The 17,835-nt window shown below is 46.6% G+C and overlaps 1 protein-coding gene across 2 annotated transcripts in view; it reads right to left on the reverse strand.

Moving 5' to 3' along the window:
* LOC138772452 (protein-glutamine gamma-glutamyltransferase E-like) overlaps positions 1-17,835 on the reverse strand; it is a 174,720-nt gene that overhangs the window by 137,454 nt on the left and 19,431 nt on the right. For both annotated transcript variants that reach the window (XM_069952850.1, XM_069952848.1), the window contains exons 2-3: positions 1,200-1,373; positions 861-1,103 (exon numbers count right to left, since the gene is read on the reverse strand). In XM_069952850.1, the coding sequence (XP_069808951.1) occupies positions 861-1,103; positions 1,200-1,373 (417 nt within the window). The remainder of the gene's footprint in view (positions 1-860; positions 1,104-1,199; positions 1,374-17,835) is intronic.

The following is a 17,835-nucleotide window of genomic DNA, read 5'->3' on the forward strand; positions in this document are numbered from 1 at the left end:
TGTGTGTATATATATATATATATATATATATATGTATATATATATATACACATACACACACTCAGTGTATAAGCACTATGTGTGTGTGTGTAAGTGTGTAATACCATGCAGGTCAGTGTATGTGTGTGTGTGTGTGTGTGTGTGTATATATATATATATATATATATATATATACATACACACACTCAGTGTATAAGCACTATGTGTGTGTGTGTGTGTAAGTGTGTAACACCATGCAGGTCAGTGTATGTGTGTGTGTGTGTGTGTGTGTGTGTGTGTGTGTGTGTGTGTGTATATATATATATATATATATATATATATATATACATACACACACACACTCAGTGTATAAGAACTATGTGTGTGTGTGTAAGTGTGTAATACCATGCAGGTCAGTGTATGTGTGTGTGTGTGTGTGTGTGTGTATATATATATATGTATATATATATATATATATATATATATATATACACATACACACACACACTCAGTGTATAAGAACTATGTGTGTGTGTGTGTAAGTGTGTAATACCATGCAGGCCAGTGTATGTGCATTATATATTATATATATATATATATATATATATATATATATATCACTGTATAAGCACTATGCATGTGTGTGTGTATATATATATACAGCACCACCATAGAAGAAATGAAGTGCCATCCCTACAATATTGCTGCCCGGCATATAACCATGTATAACAATAGTTCCCATAGTGAGTAGTAATCTATAAAGTGTCGGGACGCTCTGTATGTCTGGCGCTTCTCTCCACTAGGACAAGTAGATGAGCCCCTCCCTATAACCTCCCCAGGAATGGATACAGACAATGGATTAATAGACTTTGTTGACTTACCTTTAGCCCAGGGATTGAACAATAGGATGACATCACCTAATTTGAAATAACCTTTTCTGTTTTTCGAGTAGGCATACAGATTCATTTTGTAGAGACCAATGGGTGCATGAGAAGGAGTCCGTATGGCGACGTTCACTTCCCCGGAGTTGCTGGACTCTATTTTAGCCGTCCACTTTTTGCCATTTTTAGATGCAGAGAGTTGAAAGACAGCGAGTGTGTAGTGAGACTCCTCGGGGGCGGGGCCTATGAAGAAGAGTATTGCAGATAAAGAGATGAAGTCATGTGGTAGAGAAAATGAATAGACAACTGTTCACATGAGAACTTGTCAGGCAGCGCTACCTGTGGCGGCAATGAATTCCAGCTTGTCTCCTTTCTGGACGGCTCTATTGAAGTGAAGTTTGATTCTAAATTCTTGGCCTCTCCTGAGGATGAGATGCTTGCTTTTATAGTAGTTGGTTCTGTGCGCCTCCATGTTCGACGCCTTTTGCATACTGAAATGCTTCAGCTTCAAGGCTATAAAGAATAGAGGATATAAGAAATGAGAAGTCTCAGCACATCCCAAGGATACATTTGTCATAGAGGGTCATTTATAGTGTAACCTGCCATAGAGAGGTGTGGGAGAAGTGCACAGCTGGGCGCTTCTCTCCCTGCTCTCTGTGCATGTGACATACCAGGGTCCCATAGACATCAGGAGCTGAGTAGAGATGGCACTTTGCAGCTCATTCTAGTCATCAGTTATGGTCTGAACACTAGGACAAGGTTTTTAAAGTGACAGCACCTATTTAACACCATAGTTCAAGGTTCATGTTCTTTATGGTGCAATTAAACCCGTGTATCCTCATAGCAGAGGCAATAATTAAAGGGGTAGTTCACCCCCAAAAAATTCTTTCAAATCAACTGGTCCCAGCAAGTGCCAGTGATTTGTAAATTACTTCTATATAAAAAATCTTCCAGTACTCATCAGCTTCTGTATGTCCTGCAGGAAGTGGTGTATTCTCCACTGTCTGACAGTACTCTCCTCTGCCACCTCTGTCCATGTCAGGAACTGTCCAGAGCAGGAGATACAGGGCAAACAGCAGCTGATAGGTACTTGAAAGACTGGAGATTAATTAGAAGTAAATTACAAATCTCGGGCACTTTCTTGCACCAGTTTATTTGAAAGAAATAATGTTGTGGTAAACTACCCCTTTAAATCGTTACTTCCTTATTATTATTATTATTCTGGTTTAACAGATAGTAACAAGGACCTCCCGGGAATACAAGAGGGCATCAGCAGCGGGACAGGCAGCATTGTGCACGGGACAGGCAGCATTGTGCAGCGGGACAGGCAGCATTGTGCAGCGGGACAGGCAGCATTGTGCACGGGACAGGCAGCATTGTGCAGCGGGACAGGCAGCATTGTGCAGCGGGACAGGCAGCATTGTGCAGCGGGACAGGCAGCATTGTGCAGCGGGACAGGCAGCATTGTGCAGCATTGTGCAGCGGGACAGGCAGCATTGTGCACGAGACAGGCAGCATTGTGCAGCGGGACAGGCAGCATTGTGCACGGGACAGGCAGCATTGTGCAGCGGGACAGGCAGCATTGTGCAGCGGGACAGGCAGCATTGTGCAGCGGGACAGGCAGCATTGTGCAGCATTGTGCAGCGGGACAGGCAGCATTGTGCACGAGACAGGCAGCATTGTGCAGCGGGACAGGCAGCATTGTGCACGGGACAGGCAGCATTGTGCACGAGACAGGCAGCATTGTGCAGCGGGACAGGCAGCATTGTGCAGCGGGACAGGCAGCATTGTGCAGCGGGACAGGCAGCATTGTGCAGCGGGACAGGCAGCATTGTGCAGCATTGTGCAGCGGGACAGGCAGCATTGTGCAGCGGGACAGGCAGCATTGTGCAGCATTGTGCAGCGGGACAGGCAGCATTGTGCAGCGGGACAGGCAGCATTGTGCAGCGGGACAGGCAGCATTGTGCAGCATTGTGCAGCAGGACAGGCAGCATTGTGCAGTGGGACAGGCAGCATTGTGCAGCGGGACAGGCAGCATTGTGCAGCGGGACAGGCAGCATTGTGCAGCGGGACAGGCAGCATTGTGCAGCGGGACAGGCAGCATTGTGCAGCATTGTGCAGCGGGACAGGCAGCATTGTGCAGCATTGTGCAGCGGGACAGGCAGCATTGTGCAGCATTGTGCAGCGGGACAGGCAGCATTGTGCAGCATTGTGCAGCGGGACAGGCAGCATTGTGCAGCGGGACAGGCAGCATTGTGCAGCGGGACAGGCAGCATTGTGCAGCGGGACAGGCAGCATTGTGCAGCGGGACAGGCAGCATTGTGCAGCATTGTGCAGCGGGACAGGCAGCATTGTGCAGCGGGACAGGCAGCATTGTGCAGCATTGTGCAGCGGGACAGGCAGCATTGTGCAGCGGGACAGGCAGCATTGTGCACGGGACAGGCAGCATTGTGCAGCGGGACAGGCAGCATTGTGCAGCGGGACAGGCAGCATTGTGCAGCATTGTGCAGCGGGACAGGCAGCATTGTGCAGCGGGACAGGCAGCATTGTGCAGCATTGTGCAGCGGGACAGGCAGCATTGTGCAGCGGGACAGGCAGCATTGTGCAGCATTGTGCAGCGGGACAGGCAGCATTGTGCGGTGGAACTGCAGCGGGATGTTTGGAGGACGTGGGGGCCCATGGACCAGGCTGCCTATGGCGCCGGCTGTCAAGGTCCATGAGGGAATTAGGTGAGTCCTCAGAGGTGGCGGCCTTACTTCCGGGGACATCGGACTAGTCCAACTTTCATTAATTCTAGAAACTTTCTTTTGAGATGCCTGGGCTGATACAAGTCTCATATAGTCTACTTGGGACTAAAGATGAGCAAATGGATCCGATTTGGATTTGTACAGGAGCAGAAATCGAAAGGCAGATGTCCCTGCTCCTGTAGGATGTGAGCAGTGAGGCCACTCATGGTAAGTACTGAGGAAGGAACAATTCATGTAGCATCACTGCTTACCCTGACGCCCACTGAAGGTACTGAGTGAGTCCAGTGAATGTATTCAGTAAGTGCCGATACATACATACTGCCCATACTGTATACATACTGCCCATACTGTATACATACTGCACATACTGTATACATACATACTGCACATACTGTATACATACATACTGCACATACTGTATACATACTGCCCATACTGTATACATACTGCCCATACTGTATACATACTGCACATACTGTATACATATTGCCCATACTGTATACATACTGCACATACTGTATACATACATACATACTGTATACATACTGCACATACTGTATACATACATACTGCCCATACTGTATACATATTGCCCATACTGTATACATACTGCACATACTGTATACATACTGCACATACTGTATACATACATACTGCACATACTGTATACATACATACTGCCCATACTGTATACATATTGCCCATACTGTATACATACTGCACATACTGTATACATACTGCACATACTGCCCATACTGCCCATACTGTATACATACTGCCCATACTGTATACATACTGCACATACTGTATACATACATATTGCCCATACTGTATACATACATACTGCACATACTGTATACATACTGCACATACTGCCCATACTGCATACATACTGCACATACTGTATACATACTGTACATACTGCCCATACTGTATACATACTGCCCATACTGTATACATACTGCACATACTGCCCATACTGTATACATACTGTACATACTGTATACATACATATTGCCCATACTGTATACATACTGCACATACTGTATACATACTGTACATACTGCCCATACTGTATACATACTGCCCATACTGTATACATACTGCACATACTGCCCATACTGTATACATACTGTACATACTGTATACATACTGCACATACTGTATACATACTGCACATACTGTATACATACTGCCCATACTGTATACATACTGCACATACTGTATACATACTGTACATACTGTATACATACTGCACATACTGCCCATACTGTATACATACTGCACATACTGCCCATACTGTATACATACTGCACATACTGTATACATACTGCACATACTGCCCATACTGTATACATACTGCACATACTGCCCATACTGTATACATACTGCACATACTGTATACATACTGCACATACTGTATACATACATACTGTACATACTGTATACATACTGCACATACTGCCCATACTGTATATACTGCCCATACTGTATACATACTGTACATACTGTATACATACTGCACATACTGTATACATACTGCACATACTGCCCATACTGTATACATACATATTGCCCATACTGTATACATACTGCACATACTGTATACATACATACTGTACATACTGTATACATACTGCACATACTGCCCATACTGTATATACTGCCCATACTGTATACATACTGTACATACTGTATACATACTGCACATACTGTATACATACTGCACATACTGCCCATACTGTATACATACTGCCCATACTGTATACATACTGCACATACTGTATACATACATACTGCACATACTGTATACATACATACTGTACATACTGCACATACTGTATACGTACATACTGCACATACTGTATACATACATAACATACTGCCCATACTGCATACATACATAACTAGAGACATTAGAGACATTCACGGCACAACAACCCTATAGCCACATCACCTACTACCATTATACAAGAAACAATATCACCACACCTTCACCACATAGTGCCTGCAATGTCAGGCTATGTTCACACAACGTATCTTTTCGTAAATGTACGGAGCCAGTCACTGGATGGGAGATAAGGTCAGAATCAGCCGATGATAGTGTGCCTATAGGATTCCCCTATAGGGTGCGTTTACACGGAGAGATTTATCTGACTGATTTCTGAAGGCAACGTCAGGAATGGATGTGAGAAGAGGAGAAATCTCAGTCTTTCCTTTATGACCTGTTCCCTGGTTATAGTCTGTTCCTGGCTTTGGCTTAAAAAATCTGTCAGATAATCTGTCTGTGTAAACGACCCCATACACGGAGCAATAGTCTGCCAAATGGTCCTGATTCAGCAGATTATCACTCTGTGTAATAGGGCCTTTATCTGTTCAAATTACACCCTGCAGAAACCAAATGGGCCCAATTTATGTCAATAGGGTCTGTATAATTCTGTACAGGTGCGTATGGGGCCATTTTGCAGCATCTTAATTTTTTTTTTCATTCTTCTGCTCAAAAAAAAAAAAAAAAAAAACCACAAACGTGAACCAAGCCATATACAAATATTTCATATATACGCACACACAGCATATGCATACATTTACAAAGACATATTTCTTACACACCTATATGGATATTACACACACACATTGCAAAAACACATACATGTTACAGACACTTTTGCGCAGTCAGGCTGGGTTCACACACAGTATATTTGAGGCTGTATTTGGTCCTCATGTCAGGTCCTCATAGCAACCAAAACCAGGAGTGGATTGAAAACACAGAAAGGCTCTGTTCACACAATGGTGAAATTGAGTGGATGGCCGCCATATAACGGTAAATAACTTCCATTATTTCAGTATAACATCCGTTGTTTTAAAATAACAGCACATATTTGCCATTAAATGATGGCCATCCACTCAATTACAACATTATGTGATCAGATCCTTTCTGTGTTTTCAATCCACTCCTGGTTTTGGTTGCTATACAGCCTCAAATATACGTAGTGTGAACATAGCCTAAAACTGGATTTCTTTCAGAATAAAGAGGAATCTTAAAGCCCTGGGGAACCCAGCAGCCAGAAGTGTGTGGGGGGGGGGGGGCACAGCAGCCTGGGAGGGGTACATATCAGCTAGAGGGGTAAGGGGGGGCACAGCAGCCTGGGAGGGGTACATATCAGCTAGAGGGGTAAGGGGGGGCACAGCAGCCAGAAGTGGGGGGGCACAGCAGCCTGGGAGGGGTACATATCAGCTAGAGGGGTAAGGGGGGGGCACAGCAGCCAGAAGTGTGGGGGGGGCACAGCAGCCTGGGAGGGGTACATATCAGCTAGAGGGGTAAGGGGGGGGCACAGCAGCCAGAAGTGTGTGGGGGGCACAGCAGCCTGGGAGGGGTACATATCAGCTAGAGGGGTAAGGGGGGGCACAGCAGCCAGAAGTGGGGGGGGGGGGCACAGCAGCCTGGGAGGGGTACATATCAGCTAGAGGGGTAAGGGGGGGGGGGGCACAGCAGCCAGAAGTGGGGGGGGGGGCACAGCAGCCTGGGAGGGGTACATATCAGCTAGAGGGGTAAGGGGGGGCACAGCGGACAGAAGTATGTGTGTGGGGGGGGGGGGCACAGCAGCCTGGGAGGGGTACATATCAGCTAGAGGGGTAAGGGGGGGCACAGCAGCCAGAAGTGTGAGGGGGGGCACAGCAGCCTGGGAGGGGTACATATCAGCTAGAGGGGTAAGGGGGGGCACAGCAGCCAGAAGTGTGTGGGGGGCAAAGCAGCCTGGGAGGGGTACATATTAGCTAGAGGGGTAAGGGGGTTCACAGCAGCCAGAAGTGGGGGGGGCACAGCAGCCTGGGAGGGGTACATATCAGCTAGAGGGGTAAGGGGGGGCACAGCAGACAGAAGTGGGGGGGCACAGCAGCCTGGGAGGGGTACATATCAGCTAGAGGGGTAAGGGGGGGCACAGCAGACAGAAGTGGGGGGGGGCACAGCAGCCTGGGAGGGGTACATATCAGCTAGAGGGGTAAGGGGGGGCACAGCAGACAGAAGTATGTGTGTGTGGGGGGGGCACAGCAGCCTGGGAGGGGTACATATCAGCTAGAGGGGTAAGGGGTAAGGGGAGGCACAGCAGCCAGAAGTGTGTGGGGAGGGGGCACAGCAGCCTGGGAGGGGTACATATCAGCTAGAGGGGTAAGGGGGGGCACAGCAGCCTGGGAGGGGTACATATCAGCTAGAGGGGTAAGGGGGGGGCACAGCAGCCAGAAGTGGGGGGGGGGCACAGCAGCCTGGGAGGGGTACATATCAGCTAGAGGGGTAAGGGGGGGCACAGCAGACAGAAGTGGGGGGGGGGGCACAGCAGACAGAAGTATGTGTGTGTGGGGGGGCACAGCAGCCTGGGAGGGGTACATATCAGCTAGAGGGGTAAGGGGGGGCACAGCAGCCAGAAGTGTGGGGGGGGCACAGCAGCCTGGGAGGGGTACATATCAGCTAGAGGGGTAAGGGGGGGCACAGCAGACAGAAGTGGGGGGGCACAGCAGCCTGGGAGGGGTACATATCAGCTAGAGGGGTAAGGGGGGGCACAGCAGACAGAAGTGGGGGGGGGCACAGCAGACAGAAGTATGTGTGGGGGGGGGCACAGCAGCCTGGGAGGGGTACATATCAGCTAGAGGGGTAAGGGGGGGCACAGCAGCCAGAAGTGTGGGGGGGGGGCACAGCAGCCTGGGAGGGGTATATCAGCTAGAGGGGTAAGGGGGGGCACAGCAGCCAGAAAAGTGTGGGGGGCACAGCAGCCTGGGAGGGGTACATATCAGCTAGAGGGGTAAGGGGGGGCACAGCAGACAGAAGTGGGGGGGGGCACAGCAGACAGAAGTATGTGTGTGTGGGGGGGCACAGCAGCCTGGGAGGGGTACATATCAGCTAGAGGGGTAAGGGGGGCACAGCAGACAGAAGTGGGGGGGGGCACAGCAGACAGAAGTATGTGTGTGTGGGGGGGCACAGCAGCCTGGGAGGGGTACATATCAGCTAGAGGGGTAAGGGGGGGCACAGCAGACAGAAGTATGTGTGTGTGGGGGGGCACAGCAGCCTGGGAGGGGTACATATCAGCTAGAGGGGTAAGGGGGGGCACAGCAGCCAGAAGTGTGGGGGGGGGGCACAGCAGCCTGGGAGGGGTATATCAGCTAGAGGGGTAAGGGGGGGCACAGCAGCCAGAAAAGTGTGGGGGGCACAGCAGCCTGGGAGGGGTACATATCAGCTAGAGGGGTAAGGGGGGGCACCGCAGCCAGAAGTGTGTGTAGGGGGAAGGGCAGCCTTAGAGGGTACAGGGAAACAGCTGGGGGGGGGGGGTGACACAAATGCCAGAAGACTGAGGAGAACACAGCAGGAGCCTCCAGTGTGCGCTACTCTGAGACCCCCCTCCCCCGCCTCTCTGTCCCCTCTCTCTCCCTCCGTCTTAGGGTGGTATTACACAGGCCGATGGGGGTCCGATAATACCTGTAAACAAGCACCGATCTGTTAGATCATTGCTCGTTTACTGGGCCTATTCCACGGCCCGATAATCGTTTAACAAGGGCTGCAGGGACATCGTTACTGATGTCCTTGCAGCCCTTGCTAAACTGCCATCCATTACCCATCCAGGTTCCAGGGCTGCTCCTGCCGTCCGCTTCTCCCCGGGTCCCGTCACAGCGGCCTGTCAGCTGACTCTAAGAGTCTCTAAAACAACTATATACAATGATATACAAAGAGACAGTGACTGTTGTGTCTGTTAGCATCAACCAGTCCGTATATATATATATATATACAGATGACAACTCTAGTCACAATGACCCGTGTCAGTCCAAGATAGTCAATGACCTGTATCGCTCCAAATAAAGTGAATAATGACCCCTGTCGGTCACTACAGCCTCAATCGGCTCAACCTATGACCTCTGTTGGTCACTGTAGCCAAAACACACGCAAAGTGCTGCCACACACCCGTACTCAAGTCTCGTCACGTCTCGCGCCCGCGTCAGACACCTGGAAGCGGCCGGGCACCGGAGCGCAGCAATTCAGGACTCGCCGCTAGAACCGGGGAGGTGAGTGGACGTCTTTTCCCTCGGCCACCTCCTCCCCGGTCCCAGTGCCCCTCCGCTGGAGTACCCCTTTAACCGTCCTGTAGTTCAGGCAGCATGATGATTAGGACAAGTTCCCTTTAAAGAGTAACTATAATTTCAGTAGCCAAAAAATGAAATTTCTCAAATAAAAAGCCCTCGTGTTACCCTAACCCTAAACTGCGTTGATAGTGTGTACGCTCGCTGAGAAGTTGTTGGCTGAGAAGAATAAATGAATTTTTCTCCTGGCTGAGAGAAAGTGGGCGTGGCCTATCCCTCATCTCCCTGGCTGCGTCCCTCCATTCACTGAGCAGCACCTTAGCAGATGGTATCACACACAGAGGAATCAGATACAGCCCCAGCATACAGTATCACAATGTAAGATTAGATACAGAGCCCCAGCAGATGGTATCACACACAGTGGGATTAGATACAGTCACCTGCTCTCATAACACTGTAGGACAATGTCAGCCATGGAGGTGGGGGCACCTGCTGCAGACCTCTGATAGTGAATGTTATATGTACTATGGAAGGACTACAGCTGTGTTGTGCTGGGACTTGTAGTCCTCCCCTCAGTGACTCACCCACTCTCCGTCATGCAGCACATTGGAGTCATGGCCGGGATGTCCCCCCTGGGTGAAGCTCTGAGTACTTGTCCCTCCATCCAGCTCTTCCCCTGCGCTGCTCCTCACACACAACACCCTCAGCTCTGCTTAGTCACCTCTGTGAGGGGAGGGGGGGAAAGGTGCTGCTAGGAGGGGGGAGAAGGTGCTGCTAGGAGGGGGGAGGGGGGAGAAGGTGCTGCTAGGAGGGGGGGAGGGGGGAGAAGGTGCTGCTAGGAGGGGGGGGAGGGGGGAGAAGGTGCTGCTAGGAGGGGGGGGAGGGGGGAGAATGTGCTGCTAGGAGGGGGGGGAGGGGGGAGAAGGTGCTGCTAGGAGGGGGGGAGGGGGGAGAAGGTGCTGCTAGGAGGGGGGGAGGGGGGAGAATGTGCTGCTAGGAGGGGGGAGGGGGGAGAATGTGCTGCTAGGAGGTGGGGGGAGGGGGGAGAATGTGCTGCTAGGAGGTGGGGGGAGGGGGGAGAAGGTGCTGCTAGGAGGGGGGGAGAAGGTGCTGCTAGGAGGGGGGGGGAATGTGCTGCTAGGAGGGGGGGAGGGGGGAGAATGTGCTGCTAGGAGGGGGGGAGGGGGGAGAAGGTGCTGCTAGGAGGGGGGAGGGGGGAGAATGTGCTGCTAGGAGGGGGGGAGGGGGGAGAATGTGCTGCTAGGAGGGGGGAGGGGGGAGAATGTGCTGCTAGGAGGGGGGGGAGGGGGGAGAAGGTGCTGCTAGGAGGGGGGGGAGGGGGGAGAACGTGCTGCTAGGAGGGGGGGGAGGGGGGAGAAGGTGCTGCTAGCTGCTGTAGAACCTCATACACCTCAGCTGCTGCAGAACCTCATCATACACCTCAGCTGCTGCAGAACCTCATCATACACCTCAGCTGCTGCAGAACCTCATCACACACCTCAGCTGCTGCAGAACCTCATAACACACACCTCAGCTGCTGCAGAACCTCATAATACACACCTCAGCTGCTGCAGAACCTCATCATACACATCAGCTGCTGCAGAACCTCATAACACATGCCAGCTGCTAAAGAAGGTATTGCAGCACAGTTCCGCTGAAATTATACCACACACAACCTAGGGGCAGGGGTGCTACTGTTTTTGGAAGAAAGCAACTAAGCTATCTATCTATCTCCTATCTATCTATCTCCTATCTATCTATCTATCTATCTATCTATCTATCTATCTATCTCCTATCTATCTATCTATCTATCTATCTATCTATCTCCTATCTATCTATCTATCTATCTATCTCCTATCTATCTATCTATCTATCTATCTATCTATCTCCTATCTATCTATCTATCTATCTATCTATCTATCTCCTATCTATCTCCTATCTATCTATCTCCTATCTATCTATAGTCTTCTATCTATCTCCTATCTATCTATCTATCTATCTCCTATCTATCTATAGTCTTCTATCTATCTCCTATCTATCTATCTATCTATCTATCTATCTATCTCCTATCTATCTATCTATCTATCTATCTATCTCCTATCTATCTATAGTCTTCTATCTATCTCCTATCTATCTATCTCCTATCTATCTATCTCCTATCTATCTATCTCCTATCTATCTATCTATCTCCTATCTATCTATCTATCTATCTATCTCCTATCTATCTCCTATCTATCTATCTCCTATCTATCTATAGTCTTCTATCTATCTCCTATCTATCTATCTATCTATCTCCTATCTATCTATAGTCTTCTATCTATCTCCTATCTATCTATCTATCTATCTATCTATCTCCTATCTATCTCCTATCTATCTATAGTCTTCTATCTATCTCCTATCTATCTATCTATCTATCTCCTATCTATCTATCTATCTCCTATCTATCTATCTATCTATCTATCTCCTATCTATCTATCTATCTATCTATCTATCTATCTATCTATCTATCTATCTATCTCCTATCTCCTATCTATCTCCTATCTGTCTATCTATCTATCTCCTATCTATCTATCTATCTATCTATCTATCTATCTCCTATCTATCTAGCTATCTCCTATCTATCTATCTATCTATCTAGCTATCTCCTATCTATCTATCTATCTATCTAGCTATCTCCTATCTATCTATCTATCTCCTATCTATCTATCTCCTATCTATCTCCCTATCTATCTATCTATCTATCTATCTCCTATCTATCTATCTATCTATCTATCTCCTATCTATCTATCTATCTATCTATCTCCTATCTATCTATCTATCTATCTATCTATCTATCTATCTATCTATCTATCTATCTATCTATCTCCTATCTATCTATCTATCTCCTATCTATCTATCTCCTATCTATCTATCTATCTATCTATCTATCTATCTATCTATCTATCTATCTATCTATCTCCTATCTATCTATCTATCTATCTATCTATCTATCTCCTATCTATCTATCTCCTATCTATCTATCTATCTATCTATCTATCTCCTATCTATCTATCTATCTCCTATCTATATCTATCTATCTATCTATCTATCTCCTATCTATGTATCTATCTATCTATCTATCTATCTATCTATCTATCTATCTCCTATCTATCTATCTATCTATCTCCTATCTATCTATCTATCTATCTATCTATCTATCTCCTATCTATCTATCTATCTATCTATCTATCTATCTATCTATCTATCTATCTATCTCCTATCTATCTATCTCCTATCTATCTATCTCCTATCTATCTATCTATCTCCTATCTATCTATCTATCTATCTATCTATCTCCTATCTATCTATCTATCTATCTATCTCCTATCTATCTATCTATCTATCTATCTATCTCCTATCTATCTATCTATCTCCTATCTATATCTATCTATCTATCTCCTATCTATGTATCTATCTATCTATCTCCTATCTATCTATCTATCTATCTCCTATCTATCTATCTATCTATCTATCTCCTATCTCCTATCTATCTCCTATCTGTCTATCTATCTATCTCCTATCTATCTATCTATCTATCTATCTCCTATCTATCTAGCTATCTCCTATCTATCTATCTATCTATCTATCTAGCTATCTCCTATCTATCTATCTATCTATCTATCTAGCTATCTCCTATCTATCTATCTATCTATCTCCTATCTATCTATCTATCTATCTATCTCCTATCTATCTATCTCCTATCTATCTCCCTATCTATCTATCTATCTATCTATCTATCTATCTATCTATCTATCTCCTATCTATCTATCTATCTATCTATCTATCTATCTCCTATCTATCTATCTATCTATCTATCTCCTATCTATCTATCTATCTATCTATCTATCTCCTATCTATCTATCTATCTATCTATCTATCTATCTATCTATCTCCTATCTATCTATCTATCTATCTATCTCCTATCTATCTATCTATCTATCTCCTATCTATCTATCTCCTATCTATCTATCTATCTATCTATCTATCTATCTATCTATCTATCTCCTATCTATCTATCTATCTATCTATCTATCTATCTATCTATCTATCTCCTATCTATCTATCTCCTATCTATCTATCTATCTATCTATCTATCTATCTATCTATCTATCTATCTATCTCCTATCTATCTATCTATCTATCTCCTATCTATCTATCTCCTATCTATCTATCTATCTATCTATCTATCTATCTATCTCCTATCTATCTATCTCCTATCTATCTCCCTATCTATCTATCTATCTATCTATCTATCTCCTATCTATCTATCTATCTATCTATCTATCTATCTCCTATCTATCTATCTATCTATCTATCTATCTCCTATCTATCTATCTATCTATCTATCTCCTATCTATCTATCTATCTATCTATCTATCTCCTATCTATCTATCTATCTCCTATCTATCTATCTCCTATCTATCTATCTATCTATCTATCTCCTATCTATCTATCTATCTATCTATCTATCTATCTATCTATCTATCTCCTATCTATCTATCTCCTATCTATCTATCTATCTATCTATCTATCTATCTATCTATCTATCTATCTCCTATCTATCTATCTCCTATCTATCTATCTATCTATCTATCTATCTATCTATCTATCTCCTATCTATCTATCTATCTATCTCCTATCTATCTATCTATCTATCTATCTATCTCATATCTATCTATCTATCTCCTATCTATCTATCTATCTATCTATCTATCTCCTATCTATCTCCTATCTATCTCCTATCTATCTATCTATCTATCTATCTATCTATCTATCTATCTATCTCCTATCTATCTATCTATCTCCTATCTATCTATCTATCTATCTATCTATCTCCTATCTATCTATCTATCTATCTATCTATCTGTCTATCTATCTCCTATCTATCTATCTATCTATCTATCTCCTATCTATCTATCTATCTATCTATCTCCTATCTATCTATCTCCTATCTATCTATCTATCTATCTATCTATCTCCTATCTATCTATCTATCTATCTCCTATCTATCTATCTCCTATCTATCTATCTATCTATCTATCTATCTATCTATCTATCTATCTATCTATCTATCTCCTATCTATCTATCTATCTATCTATCTCCTATCTATCTATCTATCTATCTCCTATCTATATCTATCTATCTATCTATCTATCTCCTATCTATGTATCTATCTATCTATCTATCTATCTCCTATCTATCTATCTATCTATCTATCTATCTATCTCATATCTATCTATCTATCTCCTATCTATCTATCTATCTATCTATCTATCTCCTATCTATCTCCTATCTATCTATCTATCTCCTATCTATCTATCTATCTATCTATCTATCTATCTATCTATCTATCTATCTATCTATCTATCTATCTCCTATCTATCTATCTATCTCCTATCTATCTATCTATCTCCTATCTATCTCCTATCTATCTCCTATCTATCTATCTATCTATCTATCTATCTGTCTATCTAAAATTAAAAAGAGTGGAGTGGCAAAATCCAGCACATCCAACCGCTTGTCTCTACTGACCTCGTCTGTTGGTGGAGAATTTAAGGGAGTGTTCACACGTTCAGGATCCACAGCAGATTTGATGGTGCAGATATCAATGTAACTTAACTGAACACAGCAACAAATCTGCTGCGGATCCTGTATATGTCTAAGTTCACACAACATCTTCTTTAATTTAACCCTTAGGGGACACAGACAGTTTTTGTGTTTTTGTTCTTTCCTCCTCGTGTATATAAGGCCACAGCACTATCATTTTTCCACCTAGAGACCCAGGTGAGCCCTTATTTTTTGCTCCACTAATTCTACTTTGCAATGGCAGATGTAATTTTTACCCAAAATATGCCATGAATCCAGAAAAAATTGTGGTGTGGTGGAAAAAAAAAACACAATTTGTGTGTGTGTGTGTTTGGGGGGGGTACTTGTTTTTACACCGTTTGCCCTGGGATAAAACTGAATTGTTATACATGTTCAAGTTAGTACAATTACAACGATATGTAACATGTATAACTTTTATTTAATTTGATGGCTTTTAAAAAGTTAAAACCTTTTAAAAAAATATATGTTCCTTACAATCGCTCCATTCCCGGCTTATAGCGCTTTTATCCTTTGGTCTATGGCGCTCTGTCAGGTGTCAGTTTTTGCGCCATGATGTGTTCTTTCTATCGGTACCTTGATTGCGCATATGTGACTTGTTGATCGCTTTTTATTACAATTTTTCGAGATTTGATGCGACCAAAAATGCGCAATTTTACACTTTGGATTTTTTTGCGCTTACGCTGTTTACCGTGCGAGATCAGGAATGTGATTATTTAGTAGTTCAGGCGATTACGCACGCGGCAATACTAAACATGTTTATATATATATATATATAAATAATGGGGAAAGGGGGTGATTCTTACTTTCATTAGGGGAGGGGGCTTTGTATTAATAAAAAAAAAAAAAAAACTTTATTTTTTTATTTACACACATACTAGAAGCCTCCCTGGGGTTATGGTTAGTCCCCCCCCTGGGGTTATGGTTAGTCCCCCCCCTGGGGTTATGGTTAGTCCCCCCCCCTGGGGTTATGGTTAGTCCCCCCCCCCTGGGGTTATGGTTAGTCCCCCCCTGGGGTTAGGGTTAGTCCCCCCCCCGGGGTTAGGGTTAGTCCCCCCCCCGGGGTTAGGGTTAGTCCCCCCCCGGGGTTAGGGTTAGTCCCCCCCCCAGGGTTAGGGTTAGTCCCCCCCCCAGGGTTAGGGTTAGTCCCCCCCCCAGGGTTAGGGTTAGTCCCCCCCCGGGTTAGGGTTATTCCCCCCCCCGGGGTTAGGGTTATTCCCCCCCCCCCGGGTTAGGATTAGTTCCCCCCCCCCCGGGTTAGGATTAGTTCCCCCCCCCCTGGGATTAGGGTTAGTCCCCCCCCTGGGGTTAGGGTTAGTCCCCCCCCTGGGGTTAGGGTTAGTCCCCCCCCTGGGGTTAGGGTTTAGTCCCCCCCTGGGGTTAGGGTTAGTCCCCCCCCCCCGGGGTTAGGGTTAGTCCCCCCCCCCCCGGGGTTAGGGTTAGTCCCCCCCCCCCCGGGGTTAGGGTTAGTCCCCCCCCCCTCCGGGGTTAGGGTTAGTTCCCCCCCCCCCCCCCCCCCGGGGTTATGGTTAGTCCCCCCCCCCCGGGTTAGGGTTTGTCCCCCCCCCCTGGGGTTAGGGTTTGTCCCCCCCCCCCCTGGGGTTAGGGTTTGTCCCCCCCCCCTGGGGTTAGGGTTTGTCCCCCCCCCCCTGGGGTTAGGGTTAGTCCCCCCCCCCGGGGTTAGGGTTTGTCCCCCCCCCGGGATTAGTTCCCCCCCCCTGGGATTACGGTTAGTCCCCCCCCCTGGGATTAGGGTTAGTCCCCCCCCTGGGGTTAGGGTTAGTCCCCCCCCCCCCCGGGGTTAGGGTTAGTTCCCCCCCCCCCCCGGGGTTATGGTTAGTCCCCCCCCCCTGGGGTTAGGGTTAGTCCCCCCCCCCTGGGATTAGGGTTAGTCCCCCCCCGGGGTTAGGGCTGCCCTGGTCGCTCATTGAGTAGTACAGATATACTGCATAGATCCATGAGATCTGTGCTCTATTGCTTTCGGCTGCTGCTGCAGAGTGCAGGGCCCGGATCAGGGCCATTACGGCGCAGACCCCAACCCGAAGCAGGTGCAGAGATCGCCCCTCCGCAATCGCGTCACGGGGGGGGGGGAGCGATCCCCCCCACTAGACCACCAGTTATGGGGCACAGAAAGTATCTAGATGCAGCTGCATCTAAATACTTAATTAGCGGGCACGGCGATCGGACCATGCCCGCTAATAGCCGCGGTCAGGGGTGAATTAATTTGACCATAGGCCCCGGGCTGTTCACCAAGCCTGGGCCCCCCCCACCCCACTGTAACTATGGCGGCACTAGCCTGGCGTTCATAGTACAGGACAGATAATGTCATGATGTCCTGATTTGTGCAAAATTGCCATAAAAAAACTGTGATTTTTTGCAAATCATGGCGGAAGTGTAGCCAGGAGACAGTACACCACTGAGAGTATAAGTCTTTTTGGGTGGTCATGGGCCCCCCAGGAGCTCAGGGCCCCGGGCTGCCGCCCAAAACGCCCCTATTATAATCCACTACTGGCCGCGGTCCCAG

Source organism: Dendropsophus ebraccatus, chromosome 14 (assembly GCF_027789765.1).
Source record: "Dendropsophus ebraccatus isolate aDenEbr1 chromosome 14, aDenEbr1.pat, whole genome shotgun sequence".
Lineage (NCBI taxonomy): Eukaryota > Metazoa > Chordata > Amphibia > Anura > Hylidae > Dendropsophus > Dendropsophus ebraccatus.